General features: G+C 38.0%; 1 protein-coding gene across 1 annotated transcript in view; it reads left to right on the top strand.

Annotated features, from left to right (window-relative positions):
• The first annotated feature begins 8022 nt into the window (after positions 1 to 8022).
• Positions 8023 to 11990, top strand: part of si:ch73-281f12.4 (Ras-associating and dilute domain-containing protein-like) — a 32511-nt gene continuing 28543 nt past the window's right edge. The window contains exons 1-3 of the mRNA XM_049561965.1: positions 8023 to 8639; positions 10074 to 10403; positions 11039 to 11274. Coding sequence (XP_049417922.1) covers positions 8512 to 8639; positions 10074 to 10403; positions 11039 to 11274 — 694 coding nt within the window. The 5' untranslated portion in view covers positions 8023 to 8511. The remainder of the gene's footprint in view (positions 8640 to 10073; positions 10404 to 11038; positions 11275 to 11990) is intronic.

The raw sequence follows: 11990 nt of genomic DNA, 5'->3' as shown, positions 1-11990 counted from the left end.
ATAAGTTGACAATCAGCTGAAAATAAGAATCCAATATAAGAATTGTGTTTATATTATCTTAAAATGAGCCATATCCAAACAGGTTGAGTCTTCTTCACTGAGTTGTAATACGACCTAGATGCTGGATGTCAAGATGGCTCCTATTCATTCCAATGGATTTGCTCATCTGGCGCATGAGCCAAAAAAAAGTTTCCAGCTTCCGGGTTTACTTTCACGGTATTGCAGAGGAGGGTGTCATAATACAAAGAGTCATAATTGACCTTCCTTGTAGTTTTTGGACTCCTGTCAACAGGTTTACAGATGTCTTTTTTATAATGGTGGCCTATGGGGAAAATGTTTTTTGGGCCACAGCAGATTTTTTTTGCTGCATTACCACGAGTGGCCACTGGGAAAGATTGGCTGCAAGGCTGAGCAGCTTTGCCACCATGTTGCTCTATGGTAGCCCAGATTGGACAAACCAAACACTGGCTCAACAGTGCCGTTTCAGTTCTGCGACATCACTGCTGTGCCACTAAATCTTTAAAGGAGCGCATAATAGATGAAGCCTATGTAATTTAAATCAACTTGATTGGTGAATAAAACTGAATCAGACACACATTATGAGCAGAGTGTGAAAAATGTCTGTAAGGGATCATTAACAATGAAAATATTTTATAACTCTAGTAGACTCACTTTATGTCGACATATAGACCTATACATCTTAATAAAGTGTATCCTTTTGTATTTTTTTGAGATTTGTTGTAAATATTTTCACCTTTTCAAACAGCACATAAAGCATTCATGTGCTGGATACAGTAAATCATTATGCAAATATTTACCCAGATTCTGCAAAAACACATCTTCTCATTCACTTCTTGTGGTATCTAGCCTTGATAGTTCTGAGGTAGCTATCAGTCTCTGAGGTTTCTGCTGCCAACTACTCAATACAATGCTTTTAAATGTAATTTTGTTTGTGTGAACGTTGCTATGGGCCCGGAAGTTTTTCAAGTTAACACCTTATCTTTTATTTTCCTTTTATTTTGCAGAGAATCTTGACAGTTTCCGGGCTATCTCCTGGTTAACTATATGCAGCTTCCCCTTCCTTTCCTCGTATTTTCACCACTAGCCTTCCTCATCTGTGAACACTTGATCAGTGGAAGTTTATAAATACTGCTCAGCACTTCTGCAACTGTGGTTTAGTCACACTTGCACACACAAAAAAACCCTAAACTACATCTTAATCAGAAGCACACAAAGATATAAAGAAGTGTGCACATCGATGATAATAAAGAAAGTCATTTTTGTTATGTTAATATTGATTTATTCTGATTATCCTGTACACATTTTTAATTAATACAACATGATTTTCCATTTCAATCCAGAGATACTTGATAATTGTCTCACATCAAAAGTTCATGAATCTCAAATGTCCAGAGTTTTAGCATTAATTAATTCCCTCTCATGTGTCAGTGTCTAAAATAAAAACAAAACAAAATGCTGAAGAGACAAACTGTGTCTGTCCAGCTTTTTACTGTGATCTCATTTATTCTTTAAAATGTCTTTATTAAAATGTCAATGTTTATTTTCATGATGGGCACCATTTCTTTTAAAGAAGGCTCTGATGTTAAAGTTAGATGCAAAATTAACATTCCATTTCTATTCAGGGCTCTAGAAGGGTTTTACCCTCAAATTCCACTTTTCTCTATTCAGTACATCATAAAACTCGCTTGAGACTGGTAATCTATTAAATACATAAAAAAAATAATAATGAAAAGAACAAACAGAAGTCTGCTTTGTTTATCCATGTTAGAAGGAGTTTTATTAAGCTTGTAGAAAGAACACGACGGTCTCTGTGTCTGTGCCATCTTTGCAGAATGAGGATGCATTTCTCAGTAAAGATACCAGCAAGGTCAGGGAAATAGGTGCACACCTGCATGTTGGAAAAAAAATGTAGTTCATGTCTGCTCTATTTCTGTGAAAATTACATTATTGTTTTATGATATTCAAATAAAGATTCATTTCAAAAGTCTGCTTTTTATTATGCTTTCAGTTTCAAATGGACAGACAGCACTGGGTGCCTGGACAGTTGGAAAAAATAAATTCCACAACAACATCCTTTAGTAAAGAGTAAGCAGTGATATAAACTATAATCTTAGTTAAATACATGCAAAGCTATACAGGGATCTTCCCCGACCCTAAGGGGCCCCAAGGCACCAGGTTCACTGTTTGGAAACTTTTTGAGGTAATTTCATTGATAGCAAATATATTTATTTGTGGTAATATGCACCACAAATTTAAGATATGAACTAACGCTAAGGCCTGGTCATGTAAAGACATATGTGTACCATGTATTCATCTGTATTACCAGCCCGACTACCACGTGACATATTGAGTCAGTGAAGTTCAATTTGTTCAGTCCCTGAGGAAGTCCTGTTTGTAGAGCTTTTCACCACACTGCAAAGAAAAAAGAGAATGATTAGTGTAAACCATCATGTTTTGTGTCTCCATTGTGATTATATATTAATTTCTTGCAGATTTAATATGATTGATGTCGTTTTTACATCGATCACAGTGTTTAATCGCAGAATTGTTATCATAATAAATGGCACTGTTGACATTTTGCCACCAATCAGTGAACGTTATGTTGATGGAGTGTTATTGTAAGTGACATGAAATCTGATTAACCTGAGTGTTTGATTGCTTTATGGAAAGGTTATTTAGCAGCAATTAATATTGCTTCACTCAGTTATATCAACCTGTCTACATGTGAATGTAACGTGAATAAGCAAGAAAGAAAATGTATTGTATTAATATTGTAAACAAGCACATTTGAGTTATAAGTTGTCTGGTGTGTGTTGGTGTTCTCACACCATGTTTGGTTTGAGCAGGATCAAGTTATTGAATCACATGTAGAAATTGAATTTTAATCTGCATCAATTTTAGAACACAACCAGTTAATTTGGGGAATATGGTGTAGCCATACCCAGTAATGGATTTGAACTGTATTTATATCCAGTGTGCTTGGTCTAATGTTCATCCCATAAACAGACTAAAATACCTGTCCTGAAATATATGGTTGATTCCTGTGCTTTTGCTAAGTTAAATTATACAATCACCATGCAGTGTCTTGTCACAGCGTGCTCTCCTAATTTATATTTAACTCTATTTTTCTTCAGTAAGTAAGATTCATTCATTCCTAAAATGTAACAAGAGTGAACATCCTCATACAGTACAAGGAAAAAACGTTCAGCACAGATAAATGACTGACTGACTGCTTGGACAGATACTGAAGTGCAGTCAGCGTGTTGCTGTCAGAGTCAGACAGAAGAAACAGGCCGTTTGCAGAAAACCGTAAAGATGCATGTCTGACCTGAATCTTCGTCGTCTCCAAACCGCTCGCTGTGCACAGCAGCTGCAGGCGGAGATCACACACATCCGCCTCTCAGTCTCTTACTCAATACCACAACAAAACTGCATAGGCTGAGTGTGTGTGTGAGTATGAGAGAGAGAGGTAGTATATCTGTAAAGAAGTACCGGGGGTGTTAGTGGTAGAATATTATTCATATCATAATGACATATAGTGGTGTAAGAAAATACTCAGATTGGAGCACCTTGGTGGTCAAATGCTTGCAGCAAATGCCACATTACTGCAACTTGGCCAGTTTGAGTCCAGCTGGAGACATTTGTTGCAAGTCTCACACCCTCTCTTTCTCCCCAACTTGAAAAGGAAACACAAAGAAAACACAACACAACACAACACAACAAGTGTCGCTACCGCCAAAGCATTGTGAGGTGCAGCGTGTTGTCATATGTTGCCAGGTCACGGACAAATACACGAATCAACAAAGTCGATAACAGTAAATCAAAGGAGCCCCATACAATATTTAGAGCATATCTATGATTTAAAGTTTTTCTGAACACTGGCTCTCAACATGGAGGTGGCTGAGGAGGTGACCAGCAGCTAACAGCACTTACAACAGCAACAGTGCTGACAGAGCTAATGGTGTTAAATAGGGGGAACCAGAGGGTGGATACTTCTGTGATGACGCCATTCTGATATCAGTGGTAACTGTTGTATGAGCACAACGTACATACATACGCAGCTGACTACAACATCAGTCAGAGAAACTCAGATTACAACACACAGACAAAGACAGTGCGACTTCATTCTCTGTTCAGGATGTCATTACTCCACCCTATCTTTACACAAACACATAGTGGCTTGCTGCAATATTAATGCTCTGAATGACATATAAAGCTCCTTTAAATATATTTGTAGTAATAAGGTAAATAACTAAAGAAATAACTGCAAATGTCGAGTGTGTCAATCAGTAACATCAGTGATTTAGGACTGGCATGATATCAGATTTTTACCTCACAATTATCGTGGCCAAAAGAATTCACAGTAGCGATTGAGATAGCTATAGAAATTATAAAATCATAATAATGCTATCAGACAAATTCATCTTAAACTTTGGTTATTGTGTGCTTTGTCTTTGTTTTTTGTAAATCGATTACACTCAAAATTATTTAAGAGGAGCATGATTCTTTACATGATATTATCATATATGTATTATTACAAAATATCAGTATTATATTTTTGAAATATCAGTGTCAATACCTTTAAATCGTGACACCCCTGGTCTAGATGTGAATGTGTTAGCATAATAGGGTGTAAGGTATTGTAAAGTGAAAGCAAAACAAAAGTCAAACAAGGACAAAAGGCGTACAGACACCAACTGGGATGAGTCCAAGTGAAAGAAGGATGATATCTGATAAAAACACTCGGCCTAAGGTGCTTCAAATCAGGGTGGCTGCCAAGGACCCATAACTCTTAACACATAACTCTTACATCAAACCTGTATATCAGTAGGTGAGGCTGCAGCAGGGGCCATCACACATTTCAGTGCACATTCAGAAGCTGCCTGAGCTTACTGCTGGATAACAAACTGTATGTCACAGTTGTTTTTATTTTACTCAGTCGGCCTCTTGGCCACTTCCTCAGCACCCCCCTGCACCCACCTGTCCCAGTCACCTGACTCACACATTCATCTGCTCACTTGTTTTCACTTGCCATAACCAGCGCTGTAATATATAACCAGCCCGTTTCTGCTTATTCCCAGCCAGATTGTGAATGTAGTTCATGCCTTTGCTTTCCAGCCACCTGAAGCATGTTACTATATGTATCATAGGTTAAGTTATCCAGCACTATATAAAGTATAAAACAACTAGCCCCATCTTCACCAGCTGCAACATTAAAGTGATGAACACATGCATGCATGCATGCATGCATGCATTAATAATAAGAATCCAGTGTTATAATACAGCATGTAATATTCTGATCCTGCATGATGATAACTTTAGTATGAGGTATATTTTGATGCTAATGCTTTTGTACTTTTTCTTAAATACGACTTTGAATGTTTAATTGTAACACAGTATTTTTACACTGCGGTGCAACTGCTTTAAAGGATCTGAATATGTCCTCCACCACTGCTCTACCCTGGTGTTGCAGCTGTGTGACAGTTCAACTTTACTGCCACCAGATGGAGGCCTTGATGCACAAATTCACCTCAGCTGAAGGACTGAAGTTTCAGGGTTTAAATAAGCCTAGAAATCACTCATGCAACATTTTCCCATACCTCTGCTGCAGTTCTTTATTATTTCGCAGAAGTAATAGTTATATTGTTGAATTTGCATATTTGCAACATTTATTTTTCTTTCAGCTGCAGTGGTCAGTGAGAAAAAGAAAATGTTCCGTGAAATAAATAAATATAAATAAAAAAAATAAAATTTAACATCAAACTTAAACATTTGCTCAACACATGACCAAACTTTTCACTAAATTTCACTAAAAAATATTAAACTTTTAAGGCACCCTGCTAACTAACAACCAGGACCAAAATCATTAAACCTCCTTGACAAAATTAATTGAGTCAAACTTCCTTTTTTTTAATCTTCAAAAGTTGTTTTTTTATACAATGCACAAGGAACACAAAGCACCATCCCTTTATTTCTAAACTATGTGGAGCAGCCAGTCAGGGCTGTTTAAGAGACTGTTTTAATGTTTAAAGGGAAAAAAAAAATCATATTATGCAACAGAAGAAATTGCTGCTTCTACCCAACTACTTCTACTGCACCTGCTGACACTGTTGTTGCATGACTTATAATCCTTCTCTTACTACAGCTTACATATACACTGTACATACATACAGCCCAGGATTTATTATAGGAATTTTTGTTAACACTCAAGAGTTAAACTAATCCTCACCTAAGCCTTCTCAATCATCCTCCAGTACAAGCCAAGATGACACTGTGATATGCAGCCTCAGCTGTTAACCCTGCATGGTATTACTAAACATGAAAGCTTGAAATTCAAAGCTCCAGTGTGTAGCGTTTAGGGGGATATATTGGCAGAAATAGAATACAATATTCATAACTATGTTTTCTTTTGTGTATAACCAATGAGCAAATACCTAAGAATGACATGTTGATTATCTAGATAGTTTCAGTTGTTTCATTTGTTGCAATCTGCAATCTCACTGCTAGATACCACTAAATCCTTCATACTAGACCTTAACATCATTTACATTATCCAACAATGTGAAAATGTAATAAACCTACAAAGAATTCTGAGCTAAATCTGCAGCTCCCCTCAGCTTTACAGAGCTTTACAGTGAGTTTCAGCTCATTGGTTAGATGTCCAACCCACAGCTTGTTTTGGTTCACTCTCACCACTCACATGGCATTGTTTTCTGCCGCAGCAGGGAGCTGTTTTCAGTGAAAAAGCTGTAAAAGGCAACCACACTTCCTGCTCCGCAGCAAACAGCAGACAGACACAGTTGCTGGCATGAACATAGTGCCACATTTAGCAGTTAGAAATAACAGCTGTTTCCCTCAGGAGTTGGTAGAGACCAAAAACAGAATTAAAACAGAGTGAATGGGCCTATTGGACTTACACTCATCAGGTGGTCACAAACATGACTGCATGATAATGTTGCTCCATAACTGCTGGATGTAAAGAACTGTTTGCTGACAACTTTATCAACTACTGCCCCACAGTGGCCAAAAAATAACAATGATAAAAAAAAAAAAAAACCATCCATTACTACAGGTTTCAGTGAAATTCCAGCGTAAATTTTGCGAGAAAAATCTTGTGCTGTGCAGTGGTAGAAGATTTTCAGCAAAACCTAGACTGAAAAATACTTTTTCAAGTAGTAATCCTGCATTCCACATTTTACTTGAGAAAGTATAAAAGTATAGAAATATTATATACTTAGGATACTCAAAGTAATAGTACTCATTATGCAGGCTAATACAGTATATATTATTAGACTATGATTGATTGAAGCATTGATGTGTTCATTAATATTGTAGCATAGAAAGGCAGAGCTAATTTGAACTACTTCATATACTGCTAAATAGATTAATCTGTAATAATCTATCAGGATGTATCAGTAGATTTAGCCTATATGAGGTTATCTGAATCTGCAAAGTAACGGCATCGATAATTATAATCCAATAAACAGGGAGGCTATACATTATTCCGAAATTAGCCATTCTGCATATGAGTACTTTTACTTTTGGTACTTAAAGTACATTTTGATGCTGATACTGTTGAGTTACTACTAAATAAATTTTGAATGCAGAGTAGCCTGTTTTTACACAGTAGTATTGCTGTTTTGGTAAAAGATCTAAATACTTCACTAATGGATAAATGTTATGGAGTAGAAGTACATTATTTGCCTTGGAGATGCATAAAGTAGCATAAAATAGAAACAAAGTAAAGTTGTACTTATACTTGCATGTATATGGCCTACTTCCCCATCCCTGGACATATTTATTTTCTACACTTTGCATATAGTTCATATTTTTCCACTTAATTGAATATTTAATAAGTAAACTGAGTAGGACTCCAAATGCCGGGTCAGCCCCCGGTGTGTGTGATTTATCCCGCCTCCCTCTCGGGACCATGCGCGTGACGCTCGGTGACGTCACCTGTAGTAGCTCGTGTCCCCAGCAGCAGCAGCAGGTCCTGTCTTCATTCAGTCCGCTCCAGGCTGACCGACAGTTAACGGATCCTACGGTTGTTATCATGGACTGAGGCTGTTTCTCGGCTCTTTTCTCAACAGTTTGCAGTCAGACACGGACACACGGTGTGGGAACATGTCTCCTCTTCCTCAGCTGCTGAATATTCATCTCACTTTGGATTTTATCCTCACGAAAACAGATTTTTGGGGAAGTTTGAATCCACTGGCGCTCTTTTGACTTTTTCCTGACGTTTGTGGGAATGTAACGTTTTGAATAACTTTCACAGCTTTTATCTCATGGATACTGAGACACTGTTGGAGTATTTACACACTTTCTGTGATTTTTGAGGGTAATTATTTGGAGGTGGAAGTGGACTGTTCTTTCTCGTCCCGGACAAGTTTTCATCACCCTTAGTTAGCTAGCGGGAAAAAAGTATGCTATTTTCTGCTTATCTCAAAGGTCCCAGTAGTTTTGTTGTGTTTACGTGAACAAACAACAATAATGATTTCGGAGGAGAGAAGCAGTCACGTAAATAAACAAGCCCTGAACTTCCCAGTGGGTTTGCTCATCCGCTCCCCAAAGAGGCGACTGGCCAAACTGGGGAGGAAACCCAGCAATGGATCTGTCCAGTAAGTCTTTAGTGGTAACTCTTTATTTAGCATGTTTGAGCACTAATTATACATGTAAGTCAACCATAAGCAGTGGTAGAATATGAACTAAGTACATTTACTCAAGTACTGTGCTTAGATATAATTTTAAAGTACTTTACTTGAGTATTTGCTACTCTGTTTCTACCCCACTACATTTCTAACACTTTTTACATTACTACATTCATTGTTAAATTGTAGTTACTTGAATATAAAATATAAATCAGTGAATACATTTTGATATATTGTTACAAATTAAGCTACCCAGCAGTATTACAAGTAAAACGAGATGCCACGTTAAAATGATGAACACTTAAATTAATCATTTATTTCAATCAGTACTCTAAAATGGGCCATTCTGCATGAGTACTTTTCTTGTGATATTTCATTTTGATGCTAAAACTTTTGTGCCTTCATGTAATTAAGGTTTGAATGCAGGACTTATTTTTACACCTAATTATTTACATGAGTAAAAGATCTAAATACTTGTTTCACCTCTGCTCATATAAGTGGATGATGGTGTACTGTGTTTTATTGTATTGTTATACATTGTGTTTATACACCAGGCAGCATCTACTTATTTTTGAGTAAAGGGAGGAGTTATAATTGTAGACAAATACATTAATAAACACTTGTCTGCTTGCAACTACATTTAAGTGTGTTGAAACTATTAATTCAAATACTAATAAGGTCAAATAAAGTGTCCCCTTCATGTAAGTAAAATTGTTTTAGACGTCTAGTATGTGATCACAAGCTGCAAAAACAAATCACATTTGGAAAATGTATATTTTTTAAACATATTTAATGTATCTTGGTATCTTAAGAACAAGCTTGCTAGCTTTGAAGATATGCACCATAAATGCAGGTAATAGAAAACTTATATATAAAGGAATGTTTTAGACTATGTTTAGTCTTTCTTTTCTGGTTTTGTGTCACCAACTATATAATTATCATCATTACAGCACTGCCAGCTTCTCTAAACCTCATTAACCACTTTCTTTTTGCCTTATTTCTGGTATATGTAGTGTGGATAAAGCCAGTTTGCAAACAAAACAAATAATTTTTCACCCTGACATAAATATTTCATGCCTAAATGAACATTTTAGGTAGTTTAAATCCCATGTGAGCTTAACTGCAGTGATATAAGGGAAGATTATTATTCATCAGTGAAAAAGCACAGGAATAAAGTAACTCACTTATGTGTCTGTGGGTGCTAGTGATACCTAATGGTGATTAGATTTAAGGTAATATTTGTTGTTACCCATAAACCCCTGTGTACAGTCTCACACTGTAGAGACATAAAAATTGCCACTTAAGACCTTTATTCATGCAAAATGGCTGATTATTCTGTTGTGTATATTTAACACCTGCCACATAACCACTTAGCTCACTGTCTCTTTCTCTATTTCCTCTCAGGTCCAAAGACTCGGACACCAACGTCCGCTCCACAGAGAGCGTTGGTGTTCGGCAGCCAGCCAAGAGTAAAATCCGCCGGCATAACAACAGGCTTTCAACTGTTTTCAACCACAGCCCTAACAGTGGTCGCCGTGGCCAGGCACTGGGCAGTGGGAGCCTGGCTGGTGACCTCCAGGCTGCAGACGACCCGGCAGAGCTGTCCAGTCAAATGTCTGTCCCTGGCATCCTGAAGATCTTTGGCAGCGACATCTGTCAGGGGACCAATTATAAGAGCGTGCTGGCCACCATACAGTCCAGTGCAAAGGAACTGGTGAAGGAGGCTTTGGAGAGGTGAGGGGTTTCCATTAATATCTGTACAATATATTTCATATTTGCACATATTATCTCCATTATATATATTTTCTCTGTTGTATACTTTGTATTTTTGTGGATTCCACCTTTTCAACTGTGAGGATTTGCTGCTTCTCTTCATGTTCTATGTTTGTAAAGTGAATCTGTTAGGTTCTGGACTATTGGAAACTGTAATGAGCACTGTTCACTATTTACTTAAATTTTATGAACTAAATGATTAATTGGGTAGCCATTCATGCCATCTTTCCGGCTCTGTGAAGCTTCACTTGGAGCTAATAATACCAATACTAAAATGCTAAAATGGTGATATTATAATGTTTACCATGTTCATCATCTTAGTTAGGTGTATAAACATGCTTGTATTCACACCAGTCTTCAAAGTTATTACAAATTATCCTGAGGGGAACATTATTGTCTCTACCAGACTTCAGTCAGTTTGTTAGATTCAGTCGAGACAAAAGTGGTGAATAAACAGACGGCTAGATTATGACCTTCAGATTGTTGTATCAGTAGTTAAACTGGCCTTAGAACAATTGGTTATCTCAGCTCCAGAGGGTTTAACACCCACCAGCCCTTTTGGTCTTCTTGTTTAAATTTCTTCCTTATTTGTTCAGGTACTGCCTGGAGAAAGAAGACGTCAACGACTATGTGCTCTGCGATGTGATCGGCAAGACGGGCGCAGACAACCAGTGGAAGAGGGAGTGCTTCCGGGTGGTGGGAGACAACGAGAAGCCCCTCATGCTGCAGTCACTCTGGAAACCCAAGGAAGGCTTCTCCAGGCGGTTTGAAATCCAAATGAGAGCGAGCGTCGAAGAGCAAAGCTTAAAGGACAGAGACACAGTTACAGCAGGTATGTGCATCCGCAAACACCTTCATAGCTTTAGCTCATGTTCCTCATCTTCTTCAGAGACCAAAAATTGTGCCTGCTCTTACTGTTTTCATTACAACTCAGTGACCCTAACATGTGTACGCCTGGGTAATCAATCACTCAGTCTGTGTGGTGGTGGCATGGGGAGCCTTTATCCTTGTCTCTTATTGCAGGCTAACAGCCTTCATTGTCCAGCTTATCACCAGCTAGAACAGGGGAGATGGCAGGCATGTGAGAGAGGTCAGGAGGAAACAAAAGCTGCAGTGAGGGATAGAGGAGGTCAGTGCGGCCCCACTCTTATCTTTGTTTTATTGCAAGGGCCCATCAGGGCCCTGTGAAACATCGAGGCTCTGGGCAGCTCTTCACGTTGGGCCTGGTGCTGCCAGAAAGTGGCCACTCACTGCTCTGTTATTTTTCCTATCAGAGCTCACTTCCTGCTCACTGGGGACTGTGCAGCGCTGTTGACTTTGGCACAAGTTTGATGTGGTTCTTTCTGCGTCAGTCCGATGTGTTGGCTTTAAAATCAGTATTATTGTTAGTGCTACTGTTGTGTTGAGATCCCTCCTGATCACACCTCACATAGTTCATTTTATATTTAAACTTATATGTTTGAAGAGATGTTAGTTCAGGTGATTTGCATTCTAATTATAACACCCAGTGGATCCAGGACTCACTGTCAGTGTTTCATGTTCCTCATT

The sequence above is a fragment of the Epinephelus fuscoguttatus genome, linkage group LG19 (assembly GCF_011397635.1).
Source record: "Epinephelus fuscoguttatus linkage group LG19, E.fuscoguttatus.final_Chr_v1".
Classification (NCBI taxonomy): domain Eukaryota; kingdom Metazoa; phylum Chordata; class Actinopteri; order Perciformes; family Serranidae; genus Epinephelus; species Epinephelus fuscoguttatus.
Note: the sequence above shows the minus strand (reverse complement) of the source record. Positions and strands in the feature narration are given on the sequence as shown.